At 40.6% G+C, this 17,553-nt stretch overlaps 1 protein-coding gene across 5 annotated transcripts in view; it reads right to left on the reverse strand.

Annotated features, from left to right (window-relative positions):
* The window catches only part of NAV2 (neuron navigator 2), a 423,681-nt gene that overhangs the window by 220,485 nt on the left and 185,643 nt on the right, over positions 1-17,553 (reverse strand). For 2 of the 5 annotated variants that reach the window (XM_074884464.1, XM_074884463.1), the window contains exon 1: positions 14,911-16,604. The exons of the other annotated variants lie outside the window; for them this stretch is intronic. In XM_074884464.1, the coding sequence (XP_074740565.1) occupies positions 14,911-15,168 (258 nt within the window). In that variant the 5' untranslated portion in view covers positions 15,169-16,604. Of the gene's footprint in view, positions 1-14,910; positions 16,605-17,553 lie in introns of those variants that run through there. 5 annotated transcript variants of the gene reach the window in all.

Raw genomic sequence — 17,553 nt, forward strand, 5'->3', positions numbered from 1 at the left:
AACTATTGCCTTAAGGAAAAAAAAAATCAATAAGGAAAAAACAGATCACACTGAAGCATCAAGGATTAAGAGTCACACAGTTAGCTATTCAAGGTAATTTCATGGAGCCAGGTATCACTTTACCTGAGCTGCTTGGAATTATAATGGATTTATCTCCGCAGAACACCTGTGAGATAAGGGAGGGAGTTGCTGGTGACTCCTCTGAAGCTACACTGATGACCTCTGGGTCTTCAGGGCTCACACACTCACCACTGCATCCTCCTGCCCTTTAAGGGCTGAAACCCTTCCTGGCAGAAAGGCACAGCTCAAAATGAAGGTGCCATAAAAACTAATCTTATCCTACTTTCAAGCTTTTTCACAGCATGTCCAGTCTGGTGGAACTGGCTTTCCTAACCTTTTGACCAGTTGGAAAAGTCCTAAAAACAGCGAGTGAAAAGTATCTGTGGTAGAAAATAGAAAGGAATGAAATAATAAGCATTAGAGGACAAGCCTGTATCCCTGAAGAGTTTGTATTAACCAATGGAAAAGCATTAAAAGGAATAAACTTATCCCTTAGTTATAAAAAGAAAACAAACAATACTTAAAACGCCCAAGTGACACGGTTGATGAGGATTTACTAACTCACAGTCAGCTCTCACACACAGCGTAAATGAAAAGTTGGCTAATTTGCTCCCGTTCCAGAAGCCTAGAGTCAGACTTTATAATCACAAATAGCATCATTTGTTGGAAGTTTTGACCTGGTGCCTGACAACCAATTACTAAACCACGCTACCTCAGCTATAATGGAACCTTCTAAACTGTGTCACAAAACGGTTTCTGTCTATTTAAAGGATGGATACATGTTACTTAACTAAATTTACTGCCTTTAAGAGTAACCATTAGCAAGCCTTTTCCTCAAATGGCTGAAATTATTTGCATATTATACATCAAAAATTCAGATGTTCAGTTGAATTATGGTATACATACACTACAACATAAATAATCTGACTATATAATACGGGGGTATAATCTTCCACAGCATGCAGGCATGCTAATGATCTTACACATGGATAACACGAGATGAAATAATGAATTATTTCATCACTGAGGGCAATTTGTCTTGTCTACATTCGTGGAAGAAGATTATAGGACGTCATCTTCTTAGAGGTTTCCCTTTCACAACAAAAAAAGACGATAATCAGTTTTCATTAGGGAAGACTTGTCCTTTCTGTTGTACCAATGACACTTTCATGTCATATACACCAAATACAGCACTGATGTCAATTGAATAACTACACGGTATCTTCTAACACAAAGGTTTATAAAGGGTAATAGAAATGCTTAATCTCCCAATGCAATATTGAAGGATTTATGCATGTCAAAAGAACCTAACAGATATGTTTTCTCTCTAGCTTAATGGCTTGTGCTTGAAACTAGTAAGGGTCTTCAGAACTGATCATTTGAAACTGCTGTTCCATGAGAAACCTCTGCTCAAATCCTAACTCAAGAGAATAAAAAATTTCCAGAGGAAGAGAAAGCTCCATCGCAAGTGCCTTAAGGAAGCCCTGACTTCGTAAAGCCCATCTTCACCACACAATATCTCAGAGTTCATCCAAAGGCACTTTCAGAGCTCTTTGGCATGAGAGGCCCATCGCCCACAGAAAGGCAAGAGGATTTTGGCAGAGGATGAAATACTGTGCCAGCATTTCTGATGCAGTAAGAGTGACTCTATCACACATCTGTTCCTCTGTGAGAAGCTGAATCTGCCTGTGACAAGGTCAATTTTGAGAAGGGTTGGTATTAAAAGATTATGCTCCCTCCATCCTCTCACTGAGGCTGTGTTAATTATTTCAGGGGAGCAAAGGAATTCTTTGATCCTCCAACTCTTCCTTCCCTTGCAAGGTGACTCTGGCTGCCAGCACAGCACCCAGAGGAACGGCATGACACATCCTAATTCCGTAATTGTGGAATTAGCCATTTTCAAGCTTGAAATTTAACCCTAAGAAATTGAGTATGCAGTAATCCACGTAATCCAGGCCTCTACACCTGTCCCTCTCCCAACTAATCTCGCCATCCTTCATCATGTCACATCTTAATTTAGAGTCCTGTCTCCTAAGGTCAGGTTAAGTGGAGGCTCACGAAGTCACAACAAATATTTGTCACATGGTGGGACCAATTACCTCCTTTGTGAACTCTGTGAGATACAGAAATATCAACAGACAGCAAAGTCTTTCCCCAGCGACACATAAATGATCCTACAAATGTTCTGGGAAGTAGCAGAGAGACTAAATAAATAAATAAGTAAAGCGTAGCCCTGGGTAATGCGATCTGCTGGTATTAAGTTTTCTCCTGAAGGAGTTAAGTATATACCAGCTGCTCTACATTAAACCGAGCTGGCATTTTAAATCATGCAAATTAGCTGAGCTCTCATCCATTTCAGCCCAGCATTTAACAGCACTGCTATAAATGATGCAAAGTACTGGCCAAACCAAGGCCTGCCATTTCAGCTGCTGTCAGAGAAGAAAGGAGGAGGGAGGGTAACAGCACTGAGTGATGCTGCAGCTATTCACAACATGGTTTACAAGAGACTCCTGCCACCACAGGTTTTGTTCACGTGACCAGAACGTGCACAGAAAGCCCGAGGCTTTTATTCGTTGAAAATCCGTTTACATAAGCTGCTAAGAACCACTTCGAAATTATCCAAAATTAAATGATTTGCCAGTAGAACACTGAAATTTCAAATCATTCTTCGCGTAATGCTGTACAATAAACAGAGTGGATCTGACAGGCCATCGGGTCAGAAATGCCAACACAGCAGCCTACAGGAAGACGAGGGTGGCATCAGTCCCCACCATAATGTCTCACACCAATGGACATGTCTCAGACCATGAAGATAACAGATACAAATTTGTTTGTTCAATGCAAACCCCTTTTCTGCTGAATCTCAGAGAGCTCAGGAGGCAATAGAGGACTAGATTAAGATCCAGCACAAATATGAAACTGCATTAGAGTGAAGGATCTGCTATTAAGTGGTCTAGTAGCTTTGCAGACTGGTTTTTTGATTTCAAGTTCTTTCATATGCCTTTCTTTTTTTTCTTCTTTCTTTTTTCTCCTTTTTCAAGTGCCTATCGCAGCAAGCAACCTACTCAACAAGGGGCAGCTGGAATTGATTCTTGTGTTAAAAACAAGCTACAGCTGCCTTGCTATCCAACCTGATAAACCAAACCACCAGTGGGTATGACCCACAGACATTACATCCCACTGCTCAGTATGGGTATGCCCCACAAATCACTCCACGTGGTCCAAACCCTACCAGGTAAAAGGCTGAAAGGCAACCCCTTACAGGCAACCAAAAGGAAAATCTTCATTGCTACAGTGAGGGAAGTTTGTATCTGACTGCTTGGAAACGGGATCCTAGGCAACTGCTGCTCTTCCCTCTTGAAAAGCAGAAAGTGGTTTTGTTTTGTAAATTAAAGCAAATTCATTAGAATTCCCCTGGCGAGGTTGTGTAGGGATAAATACAATGCTGCTGCCTCCCCTTTCCAGCTCCACACTAGAGGACAGGCACATTTTTGCCAGCTTTCCTTGGCAGTGCTCGTTTGGCACATTACCCTGGAGGATCAGACCCCTGTGTGCTCCAGAGCCCATCCCGGAGGAGTAAAATGTAGCAATGCTGAAAATACTCCTTCCCAAAATAATCTGTCCCAGTTAAGCCACAGACAAGTCTGGAATACATACGGCTGTCCTGAGAAGCAGACTGACCCGTGGTTACTGAGCAAGGAAAAAGAAACATGTTTCTGAGCTACTGCTTCAAATGGCCAATGCACATTTGCTCTTGAAACACACATGACATTTTAAAAATTAGTTTTGAAGACTCAGATATCCATAAGACTCTTTGAAATGAAGAATAATTTATAACTGCATCAAATTTGTCTTACTAGACCAATCCATTAATTATTGTCTCCACCAGCTATAATCCAAGTAACACACTGATCAATGTGGATGCAAATGTGTCCTCTACATCTGTTCCATGTCTTTAACCTCCGACACGCACATACAGATACTGTTCTCAGATTAAATTTCTCTAAGAAAATATAACCTTTCATCATGCCATACTGGTTTAAGGAGGATTTCTGACTCAAAAGACATGACACAAATCTTTGTATCTGCTTGATCTTATAATACTATGCCTGACAGTTGTCTATCTGCCAGAGGAAGCAAATTTGCTAGACCCCTTGTACAAGTGGATTAGAAATTACTTCCTGGTAATTAATGACATAATCTGAGAGACAGCCAAAATAGATATGATGTGGAAAGACAGCTGTCACAGTTTTTTAAAAATACTTGTACAAACCTAGAATTTAGCTTATCAGTACTCCAGTTACCCACAGTTTCTAACAGTGGACATGGCTCAAGTGGACATGGCTAACGAAAAAGGAATCGACTTATAAGATTTGTTTCAAGATATATAAATGTAAAAAGTCTCAGTATCCGTGTTCACCATAAAATGTTGCACAAGCTAGATCAGCAACGTGAAATTGCACTAGGGTATTCATTTTGTTCTACCAATGGGCAAGTATATAGAATTAATAGATGGCAGAAAAATACAATATAAAAATATTTTTTGGTCAGTACTTTCAGTAGAAAATAGGTGATCCTATCAGGGAAGATTCAACTCTTCATGTGAAACAAGAAGGTATTACTACAACAATCTTCACAACTGAGAACTACTCTGTTGTCCAAATGGCAGATCCATGAAATGGGTTCCAAGGAGGCTGAGATGCTATGAAATATTACAGATGATCGTATGTTGTGGCAATGAGACCACCACACTCAAAATCCCCTTAATTTGAAGAACAGGCTCTAAAGAGCTCCATGACAGACCTAAAATACGTAAAATTATAATTCCAGCCTGTCGTATGCCTCTTCCACTTCTCCCAAGAACAAAGCATGGGTATCCTCAGGCAGCCATCCTAGAAAATTTTCTTCCTATACAACTCTGAAAAATGTAGTTGCTATTAGCAAAAAGGCCTTGTCAGCTTCTACAGCGTTATTAGGGAGACAAGGAGGACATGGAAATGATCGAGGAAGTTAGTTGAGTCCGTCCGTTTGAAAGAAGCATAACCAAATCAACAAAATCCCAGCACTGAGAACAGCTACTTCTGCAGTCGTATATTAAGTCAGCCTGTCAAGTGTTTTGTGCGTTTTTGGGGGTTTGATTCGTTTTTTTGTTTATATATTTAATGAGAAGCCTGGATGTGTAAAACTAGGTAACTTTGTTATCAGGTAGGTGAGACAAACATCTCTGGGTTTCTCCAAGAAGTCTTTACGCCCCAGAACTCCACGTCTCTGGGACTGTCATGCCTAAGAACTGGGCCTTCCCCCACCCAAGGCGTGGAGGGAATCAAGTACTTTGGCCTCCACTCCTGTGAGCTCCTGGAGCTTGAAGGAAGGACTAATAGTATTTAGAACTCTCATGAATAGGCAGACTTCCACTTTCAAAGAAAATGCTGAAGAATCCATCAACTTACTGCCCAAGAATTCATCTTTCACAGACCTGACCATGTTTTTTCATCAAGCATAGCACTATTGCTACCAAATCAATAGATGTCAGTCCCTAGTTGCTTGGTCTCTACAGTCCATAAGTCTTCCTTCTTGCTTGTATAAAATAAAACCTCAGCAACAACTATTGGAAAGTAGCCCACAGACTCTCTCTACAGCTGCTAGTTCCTCCAATACAGTCTTGCTACTATCTGCTACCTACAGGCAATTCTTAAGTCTACACTGTAAACATGAACTCACCACTACACACTTTTGGATTATACCATGTTGGTCATTATGTAAAGGGCAAGGCAGAAGAAATGGACCAATATTAGTGAGAGGACAGGTAAAATAAGGAGATTAAGGGACTCTTTCCAACTACGAAAGAGAGAATATGGCAACTTCTAGCCATAGCTGCAGAGAAAAAACCCACACAAGCTGAGAACAGGAAGAGGACTTAGGGAAACATTCCAGACAAGGGATGGACACGGTAAAATTTAACAAGAGCCCATGGGCGTAAACAAGACATTATCAAAAAATGATGATATTACAGTCCAAAACTGAACATGCATAGGGGAAAAAGTCCTGGTAAAAGTGTATTTTGAAAAACAGAAGTTAGGTATTTTTTTCCCTTGCATTTATTGTTTTCCCACACATGGCTTCCAATTCTAAAATAACCCAAAAGTAAAATGAAAAATAATCCAAGGATAAGACACCTAAAAATACTTTCAGGAGGTAAAAAAAAGGTGGAATCAGAGTAAAATTTCAGATCTCAGCCTGTTTTAAAATAAGAAGTGACCTGTTTATTTGTTTTAAGTTTTAGCAGTTATTTCCATGCCTATGCTTTGCAAAACTGAAGAAACTGAGAATGTTTCCACAAACTATTTCAGAAAAAACAATTTACAGATAAAATTAGAGGCATACAAGTAAGTGCCAAGTGTTTGACTGAATTCCAGTTCTTGGTGAATGGAAAACCAGCAGCTTCCTGTTACAAAATGTACCAACAGTTCATGTCTAATAATACACATAAAATCTGATCATTTATATCTTCAAATATAGATGTTTCTAAAAATATTCAAGCAGGGTATTTTTAGCCAGGTGAACTTCTCAGGAGAATGACATTCTACAGTTTGCTACAAGGAAAAAATAAATTAATGGATTAAATTTTAAGAGCATGTCCTGGTTTATACCAGAAAAAAAAAGTAGAAAGTTTAGCCCCAAAACTTAAATATAACAGAAAGCAAGTGGGAAGAAAATGGAAGAACAGAACACACATCCTTTCATTAAAGGCTCGGCTATCACTTTATTCAAAACTATCTTCTTAAACAGCACTTATAAAATTTACTCTGTCTTGCAAGTTTGGGAAATTCAAACAAAATAATTATTGATTTAAATCCCTCCTTAATTTCTTCCACTGTGGTAGGAGAAAGGGACTTGCAGAAGTATTAAAATACTATACAAATTAAACAGATTTAAATGTAGTTGTGAGATAGTCTGGAAACTAGACTCAAAAAATAAGTAGACAGTGTTTGTCAAATGACTCTTCAAAGGAAATAAAAAATAGCCAAACCCAGCCCTGAATTTCCAAAACCAAGAACTGAATCCACCCCTCCTATCTCAATAAAAGAAAGGCTTTCTTTTCTGATACCTTCTGGATAGAAAAAAAGACCACAGGTGGTGTTGGTCTCATAAATTTCTAGCTTTTTGGTACTTCTCAGATACTTGAAACTTGGGAAAGGTTTGTGTTTTGTTCATCAGACCCCCTCTTTACAATTTAATTTTTTTATTTTTTTTTTATTTTTTTGAGAAGTAAAGCTCAGGTTTAGTGCCAGGAGTTTTAAAAAGCAGTAGCTGTTGTTCTCCTTTACTAATACCCTTGTACCTCTCTGCATCTCCAGGAGAGTCCTTTAGGATAGGTTTCATGTTTCATACCACCTGATCTTTGATGCGAGTATTTTGCCGAAGACTAGAGAACGTTACTTTATGATGAGCTCGTGAAGCGTGCCAGCATGGTTTTCAGCCACTAAGAACACTTATCCAGCTTGAGTGGTGCCTGTGCCAGGTCTACGATACACACAGATGCTTTTGTCTTTCAGTTTCCTCATGTTACACTTGCTTTTCAAATTCAAATTTTTTTATCCATATTTGAACATTAACAAATTAGATATATCAGCTAGAAATTGGATAGGTAGAAAGACTTAATGCTTTCTGTCGAAGCCAATTTCAGTTCAAACGGGCAGTCTCCAGCAGAGACTGAGTGTCTAACAGAACTAAAATACAACACATAAATCAAGAAAGAGAAGTTCTGTGGAATGCACAATGGACAAACAATCTAGGCAAAGTAAGAAACAAAACTCTAAAAGCTGTCAAAGAAATTCACCAGTGCAGCCAGGGAGGCAAAGGCAGGCAGGGAGAAAGAGACTAAGCAAAAAAAAAAAAAAAAAAAAAAAATTAATCCATTTCTGGTTAGAGGACAGCTGGACCAAAGTGTCCTGGGTGCTGCCATACATCAAGTGTCAGAGCAGAAGGTGATAAAAATTACTTGCTAAAACAGGGACAAAGGAAGTGAGAGTGTTCACTTAAAAAAATACAATTTTATACAGTAAATTAAGAGTTTCAAGGACTGAGTGGGAACACATGGACACCATATGCACAAGCATTTTGAACTGATTAACAAGTAACAGCAAAGCAGAAAGATAATCTAATAATCAGGGGACTAGCTAGTCATTTTCTATAGCAATGCAGACTTTATGACCTTGGGTAAGTTACTTTGTGCCTTAGCCATTCTCTTATAAAATAAGAACAATATCTCTACCTCTAAAGAGTATGCTTACATTAAGTATATTAAAATTTGGAAGCCCATTAGATAGAACCTATTAGCAAAGATCAGAGAAATATCATAAAAAATAACCAAATCGGAAGCAGGAAAAAAGGTCATATTAAATGAGTGTTTCAAAAGTACTACCACAGACCATGAAAACTTGAGTGAATTCAACAGCAGCATGATTAGCTCTACAATAAACATTTTTGGAAATTCCATTTTGAGCAATTTGACAGTAAACATGCTGAAGTTAGGAAGGAACATTACACGATGACCAAATGCTCTTTTATGCAAGAACTGTCACAATTAAACTGAAATCAGAGCAAAAAACATTTTCACTCATTATCCAGTAAAATTAAGAACTGAATGGAACTTTGAATCCAAGTGACCCTTTGCCTATTCTAAATGAAAACCCAATGATGAAAGAACCTCCTGAGTTTACAGTGCAATCTTACATCTTTTGTTCTAATGCAGGGCATTAAAAAAGGGTGGCTCTTTATATTAAAAGACATATCACTGAAAACTCCATGTTAATAATCAGAATAAGGCAATTTCTGAATTGTTTCCTTGTTTTTTATCCGGTAACATTTCATTTGGAACAACCCTCTAATAGTTTAATATTTACCGGTATGTATCTATAAACATCAAAACCATTGTAATCATAAATAGAAGAAGAATTTGGCTACTTAAGAGCCTCAGTTTGCTTAGAGTGCATCAAAAAAAAACCATCAGAACACAAGACACAGCAAGGTTTTTTTCATAGGAATGTACCTAGGTACATAACTATAATCATACAAGCAAGCTCATTAATACTAATTTAAAATTATTTTTGTGGTTATATAATTTAATAGCCTGAATCCATAGTTTTTCTTAGATTTTCCCAACTCTTCAGTAAAATTTCTCCTTTGTACACATCCTAAATGTGACCTCATTTGGCTTCTTCCAACATTCCAAAAAGCTATCCTTTATGGTTATCAGTATTACTGACCACATTTCTCATAATTTCTTTTATAATTAGCTCAGCAGTGGTAGCGAGACCAAATTTTACACCACTGACGCAGCTCACATAATGGCATTGAAACCAGTCAATGTACATCTGACTTGAAATTGGGTCCAGATAAAGATTTGCTTGATCGCTATCCCTTCTGCAAGATGGTTCTATAGTAAAACTGCGAAGCCCAGTATCACACATAAAAATGGATAGTACATGTGAGAAAGGAAGGCACGATTTCTCCGCAATATGCTTTATTAATCTTTCTCTCTATGAAGCTTCACATTAGCAAGCCAGTGATATGGAGGTATAAATGACTTCTGATAAAGTTAATTGAAATACAGAAAAGTAATTACTAATATCTGAACTATATGGCTTCATTTGGATTGCTAATGGCTCGGGAACAGCGAAGGCTAACCAACAGCCAACAAACTGCAAGTCACATGCGGCTCATCAAACAGTTGATGTGAGCCTAAATTTGAAGTGTGGAAAAATACTGGAACAATCTATTAGGTAATCAATTTGTGAGCAGCTAGAGTACATCAAGGCAGCGCACAACTGACTGAAAAACTCCCTGACATCTGTCAGCAGTGTGCTACCAACCTGGGAATGGCTACCCAAGAGACTTTTTGCAGGGATCTGTAATGGAGCTTCTCCACCAATTCCATTCCATACCATCATCATTGACTTGGACTACAGAATGGCTCATGAGAAAAAAACATAATCTCAATGGGTACTGCAAATGTTTTTGGAGCACACTCCAGATCTAGGACACCCCAGGTGTAGATGATCTTCATAAACTGGGAAAGCAGAGCTAAATCACTAGAAGAAAAATCTAGTGCAAGACTAGAAAATGGGGAGATCTAGAGCACCCCAGATCTGGAGCGCCCAACTCAACATCATCTTCACAAATTGGGAAAACAAGTGAAGAAAAATCTAGCTGAACAAGGTAGTTTTATTGCAGATGATAGCTATCCAGTTTTGAACTGAATCCTTAGAAAAAGCTCTAGGCAAACTGAAAGGAAGCATGTACTGAGTAAGGAAGAGTTACGTACGAGTTCTAGAAACCCTGAGAGGAAAGATAAGAAGAATGAGGTTTGCCTAGTGTAGAGAGAGAAAAAAGTGAGGGAGAACGTGATGACACCTAGTGAGCATCTGCCTTCCACATCCACCAGGAGAGAACTGCCTAACTTCCAGCAAATGAATACTGCAAAGAAGTTTGCAAAGGAATGACAAGTCCCCACCACCACCCCTCCCTGCCAAACATTAAGGACAATTCCAGACAATTGCTGAATACACATACTTTAATACCAGATTAAATAGATGACTCTCAACTTTAACTGTTTTAGTGGAAGGGTGGGACCAATGACTTACTAAGGTCCTGGTGCTTTTAGGACTGCTATGGTACTTAAGATACAAACTTTAATTTATGTTCTCATGAAAATCAAGACGCTAGAGAATACAACAGAGCAGCAATAAACAGTAATTAAATCCACAATCTCCTTCAGTGGCTTTCATAATAACATGGCAACAGACTGTATTCCTGGAACAGTATCTTCCTTCTTGCATCCTGCACCAACAATTGTACCATGCCCATGCACTTCTAATTGGTAATGACTTCTGTCTTAAATAACTAAAGCAAATTTAGTAGCCAAATACATATGACTTTTTCAGAATAATAAATACCATTTTGTATATGAGAGATCACTATCTTGCTCTCTACTTGACGGAAGTTTCTCTGGTAACAAAGTTAAATATTTCCAAAACAATGCTCTCTAAATACGGGTACAATTTATTGGCGGTGTTTTCAAATTAGACAAAATAAGCACCAGTGCAACAGTAGGATACTGTTGTGCACAACATAGGGAATTTAATATGGAAAAATGAATGGAGTGTGTGTATCAGTAACAATAAAATAGGAATGATACTGCCATGATTCATCAACCTAAGATTTCCAACCAGCATTTATAATGGGCTTGATGTTAAAACCCTCAGACCTTTCTTTGGAAAGTGCCTCTGAAATACTCTGAAGAAAGCTTTTTATAAATTGCACAGCATTTTAAATAACACATTGCCCTTATATGGCCTTAAGGCACAAAACTTCCAGCCACTGTAAAATCCAGCTTACACTTGTAAAACCATATCAAGAAGAACAAGAAAAAAAATTTAAAAATCAAAATACTGAGAAGTTTTCACTGATACCACATTTCTCAAGTGGGACACCTTCATTTTCAGCAGTTTTTTAAAAATGAGTACTTTAATGAATACCACCTGCAGTGTCCATGTTCTCTGAAGAATCTGGCTCAAGATAGGTACCACATGACACCGAAAAAACTCATGAACCTAGCACTGGTGTGCAATGGCTTGAGACATGCTAAAACAGCATTAGAACATGATCCAGTGCCTTCACACTGTGCCTTCTGGTCTATGCACCAGACAGAGCCTCTTGTCCAGACTAATCAGTAAACTAAGTTCAGGGAAAAGGCATACACAAATTCAAAATGGAAATATATATGTATGCTATGATAGAAGAAAAAAATTCATATGTACAAATAATTAAAGGTAGCCCATCTATCTGTTTCATCCTTCCCATCACCTCTTTCCCTGTAAGCAGATGTCCTAAACATTAGGTCAAGTTGCGCTCTCTCCTTTGTACATGCAACTGAATTTTATATTATGTAGTGCAAAGAGGACCAACTTCAACAGGATTAAGAACAACTCCCTAAAATAATCCCAGAACATCCTGCGGCTTGTTGATTATGAAACCCTTCAGAGATACGACAGGAGTTTCAATTCCCTCGTGTTGAAATAGAAACTGAACCCAGATAGCCCACTCTGTGAGCGGCTGCTCTAACTACTCAGCAGCTGTACAAGAGCAATCCTTCCCTGCCACTTGTGTTCAAAGTGGCCTGACATCACCTTGGGTTTTGATGGAAACAGTTTATGTCTCTAACTCCAAGAGAGAGTTTGGGGCTGCAAATTCCAAGTTCAGCCTCAGCAAGGAATACAGCACAAGTTAAATAGATTTTGGTGATTTTTATTTCTTCTCTTTGGTTTTTTGATCCAAGTATCACAATCTCTTTTTAATTCTCTCTCCACCAACACAGGAGGATGTCTTCCTCCGTGGGCTGCAAACTCCATGTGGGGACCAAGATGTACAAAAAATAGGTGCCAAAACATTTGGTATCGGTCCAACTGGTGGATCTGAACTCAAAATGTCACGATAAGAATATAACTTACCTCCCTCAATGGGGATGCCAGGTGCCTGCACAGTAAAATGATGAGGGCCAAATTGCTGCTTAAGACAAAATATCCAGAGAAGCAAATGGTCACCCCCATAGGACATGTCTGTGATGCTTGAGATATTTAGACCTAGTGCAGTGTTTAAGACTAAACCTTGCTAGGCTTATTATCAGAAAGCATTTCTACACCTGAATGTAGCTGAAGGTCTTCCAAGACAAAAATGCTTCAGCTGCTGACATACCATCTGGCAGCTGTCCATCCATCCCATTCCTCCTCCCTTGGGAAGGAGGGACAGGAAAAAAAGAAAGGTACACTGCCCTTGATACAACCAATCTGGAAAAATCTCTCTTTAGATATGGACCCATGTTTCAAATTACTACCCTGAATGGCAAAAACCTGCGTGCTGATGTGGGCAGAGGGATCAAAGTTGGATCAATAAGAATAACAAAAAATGACTGTGTTTATTCAAGATAATGGATAGTAGAACAAACCTCACTGGTTCACACCTTAAAAGGTGCTGGTCATCTGCTAAGACTGCTACCCAAATGAGGTTACTGAGAATGACAAAGCTTAGGATTTCTCCCACTGCTGAAGTTATTCAAAACTCAAAATTATCTGAAATTCCTTTGGCCAAAATCACTCCCTGTTTAAATATAACAAGTTAGCATGAAGACCCTTTCATCTTCAGGATAGAAAAAAAAACAGGGTTTGATCCACATCTGCATCAGAGTTAAAACCACGACAGTATTGCCCTTACTGCTGCAAGCGGCTACCACTGGCAGGATCTCTCTGATTATAATCTGTTATGAGAAAGTATTTACAAATAAGAATCACTTTTGCAGGAATGTAAATTTCTATGCAGAAACCAAGGCGTGTCTGAGAGAAAGAACAGCATATAATGAGATTTTGCTGACATTTCATAATGACAAGGACAGACTCTAGCACCAGGAAAAAAAAAGAGTACTCGTCTCTTTTAAGCATAAGATGTGATGCGCAGGTCGGTCTGTCTGCTGCCACCACCCTGCTACCAATACTTGTCTGTCTCCTTTCCCTGCTCTCAGTCCCTCAGGAACTGCTACAGTCGTATTTGTCTGGCCTGAGCAGCCTGATACATCACCCTGTCTATCAGCAACAAAAGTGCAGCATATCCTAAAATTCAGGGCACGAGGCCGAACATGCCCAATCAGGAGTCACACTCATCTTAAGAGAATAAGGTTATGAGGTCATAGATTTCAAAATCTAGATGGTAGGGATGATCCATTATTCCCTGAGGAAGGAAAAGAAAAAAAAATATAAGAATCTTGTCATCATTTCCCTATCCCAGTATAACAGTATCACCTTCTACCGGGCTCAGATATTGGCAGAAGCAGCTTGTAATGTATATGGCTGTTGCCAAAATACATCATGCTGCTATACAGCAGTCCCTATATAACATTAATCAATTCTGCTTGCTGCAGCAGACCATCTGCTTTGCTCACACCGTAGTACGCTAACACATACTATCTGCTTACACTGCTGTTGAGCACACTGGGGCATCAGTGTACAAGGCAACCCGAGCCGTGCTGAAAACGTTACCATGCTGACAAAAAATAAACCAGCTGAAGAACGTACGTTTCTCCTCCCTATACAGGAAGCAGCATATATAAAAATAGGTTAGAAAACTGACACATTGAAGGAAAATCTGAAAAAAGCATATTGATAAGGTGCTGCATCTATAATGTCATGCACATAGCATCAAAATAGACAATTCCACTTGAGTATTCATTTCCTACATTATTTAGCTACACTCAGAATGACATACATGTTGTAATTGAACATCAAGCACTGCCTCTCATTCACTCCCCACACAACTACAAATACGAAATGTACGACTAACGCTCCAGTGCAGTACATGACCAAACACAAAACACATTCACGACAACCAGCACTCCCTCCCCATCGCAGGCACACAACCCAGCCATTACAATTAGCACCTACAGAAAGACCACAAAGAACACACCCATAAACATCTCTACCGTCTCCCTTCTGTAAAACCCCCAAGTTCAGGCAAAGGCAAAAGAGAAGGCAACACAGGCAAACAGCACACACAGCACCATCCCTCACCACCCCACCATCAACTCCACCATGCTGACAAAATCACAAGATCATCCCTTGGTAACACATGCCACTATGTGGAATATAAAACATCCCACCACTGTAGACAGATGTCATTACACACACACACCCCCCTTCTCTCACTCCTCTTCACACCACTGCTGTCTACCCCAGAAAACCTGCTGCACACATTCAGTATAAATTCCCACAAACACCTCCCCAACACTTGGTGCCTTCTAACCTGTGTGTCAAATCCATTTTCTACCGAGCTACTCTTCCTTGGTGGGAGTCCATCTCCTGCGTTTTCTTGTCCATTAGGAGATTTGAGAGGAATCTGGCTGGAATACAATGGCTTCGTCACCTCCACCTTGCTCCCAAACTTCAGGTAACAGGGCTGTGGGATGGTCCTGGCTGTTGGGACATGCAGGATTGGAGCAGCGCTGTGTACGGGTTTAGGTAGTCCCGATTTCATTTTGGAGGCTACCAGGATGGCTGGCATTTTCTCCTTCTGCTTTCCTAACACGTTTCTGTCAGCAGCAGCAGAGACAGCAGGCAGGGAGAGAGAAAAGGACACGTTGGGGTAGCTGCTCTACTCTAAAGCAGTCTGGCTTACTGCAGGGATCTCCAAAACCAGCTTAGAATTTAAAACTAGAAAAAAAAAAAAAAAAAAAAAAAAGAAAAAAGAAACAGAAAACCCACACCACTTTCAGCCTAAAATGTCTCCCAGCTTTATGCCAGCTTTCCACCTGTTTCCTCTAATTTTATTTTCAGTTCTTCACCACTGTCCTCCTTCCTATTTCTGCTGTTATTTGACTTGCTGCTTCCTTTCTCTGGCTGACTCCTGTAATTGTCTCCCCTGGAAATGGGAGACTTTCACTCCATTATCTTGTCACTGCATCTCCAAAGTGAGGCAGCCTTTTGGAATAAAAAAAAAAAAAAGGAACCTGCTGCTACATATGCTTCCCCTTCCGTATGCACTAGAGAGCGAGTGAGCAAGCAGGATTTCCAGCTTAAGATGTCTTTCTTCAGTCTTAGCCAAGAAGCAGATGTAGCTCAGTGTGCTAATGACTGATGCCCTTGGATACGAGCCTTAGAGAATCAAGCTTCTTAAGCCTTAATAGCTGTGAACAGGACAACGATGCTGGAGCAGGAGAAACGTCCACTGACAGCAATTTTAAATAAAAATAAGCCAGTGGCCACAAAATTTCCCGACTCCCCCAGTGCTGATCGCGAAAACCTGGAGGGAAAAAAAAATAAAAAACCCATTCAGCTGTCAGACGGAAGGGAAAGCAGCCGCCACCTCATTCTCCCCTCCCGCAGTGGCGCGGGTCCCCGCCCGGCGCAGCTCCGCGCATCCTGCGCTCTCCCGGGCAGCCGCGGAGCGGGGCGGGGGGCGGCGGCTGCTGCCTTGCCGGCACGGTGCAGGCAGGGCGGCCCCCGGATTGGTCCTGCCTGCTCGAAGCAGGAACAAAAAAAAAAAAAAAAAAAAGGCAAAAAAAAAAAAATCTCCCTCTCCGCAAGGGGAGGAGCGGCTTCAAGTCCTGCGGCGGGCTGGGAACTCGGCGGCAAAGCGGGCGGCGGGGAGAGATGCTCTAGGGGCTGCACGGGGGGAGTTTCGTACCGGTTTCTTTTTGAAATTTAAAAAAAAAAAAAAAAAAAGAGCGCGCTTTCAAATAAAAACACCTGGAGATGACTCATTGTTCGTTGCTATTCGGGAAAACTCCCGCTGCCAGCATCAACAGGAATTTGAATAAGCACAGTGAGTAATCCAGCCCTATTATAGCAACACTTGGCACTTGGCTGTTCGGGGCCTTTCTTTCAGTGTCACAGGTTCCTCCTCACGCTGCTCTGCAGATGCCGTGACCCGTTACAGCCCCCAGATCCTGCATTCCTCTAAGCATTACACATTTCAGAGCCGCACGTATCCCTCTTTCTGCCCACAGAGCACCGTCCTGGACCACGGAGGATTATCAGCGTGGAAGCTCAGGGCACCAAGAGATGCCTTCGGACTCGGACAGGGGTCTTGGCACCGGCATATACAGTGCCACAATGCCTAGTTTTCAGGTAGCCTGTAATGATGGCCAAAGGCTTTGAGTTACCACATAGGCTTCTTAAATTATATACAGGGAGGGGAGGGTGCCTAGGAATAATATTCACAAAGCCAACACAAGACATGGAAGTGAAAGTTGCATTTAAATCACATCCTCATCACAGCCCAAGGTATCACATTATTTCCCAAGTAGGGGCACTTCCTTCACCTCCTTATTCTCACCTCACCCACTGTCTGAAGACCAAAGAAGCAAGAACCTTGGGTGGCGGGGACAAGAGCGATCCTAGCAAGCAGAGAGAAGCAAGGAACCTACCCTCGAAATACCTGAAATATGCACTGAGTGAGCATCCAACCCATGGACTGCTGGGCTGGACAGGGGAAGCCTAGGCCCACCGCCCTGCCCCATCTAGGCTGCGAGGAGCACTCAGGGAAGGAAGGTTGAATCACGCTCTGCGACCCATTCCAAGGGGAGCTGGGCCCTGCCTATGTGACACCCTGACTTGTGGGAAAGTTTCAAATGTGCAAAACCCAGGTTTTTACATCTGAGACTCTTTCAGATAGAAGAATGAAGCATTTCTGGATTGTAGGTGTCTCCAAGATTAGGACAGTGTTTTAGGAAATGCAAATGGGAATTAGATAAGACCTGCACACTGGATCCTTCCATGGATGTCATCTTAAATGACTTCTCCAGGGTTACATAGCGAGTAAGTGGCAGAACTGGAAATCAAAGCCAGAACTTGTGTTCTACTCTATAGAGTAGAACGGTACTTTTAAAGTATTATTGTTCCTCAATATCACAATGTAAAACGGTCTGTCCCCGTTAACAGAACACAG

Source organism: Strix uralensis, chromosome 15, assembly GCF_047716275.1.
Source record: "Strix uralensis isolate ZFMK-TIS-50842 chromosome 15, bStrUra1, whole genome shotgun sequence".
Lineage (NCBI taxonomy): Eukaryota > Metazoa > Chordata > Aves > Strigiformes > Strigidae > Strix > Strix uralensis.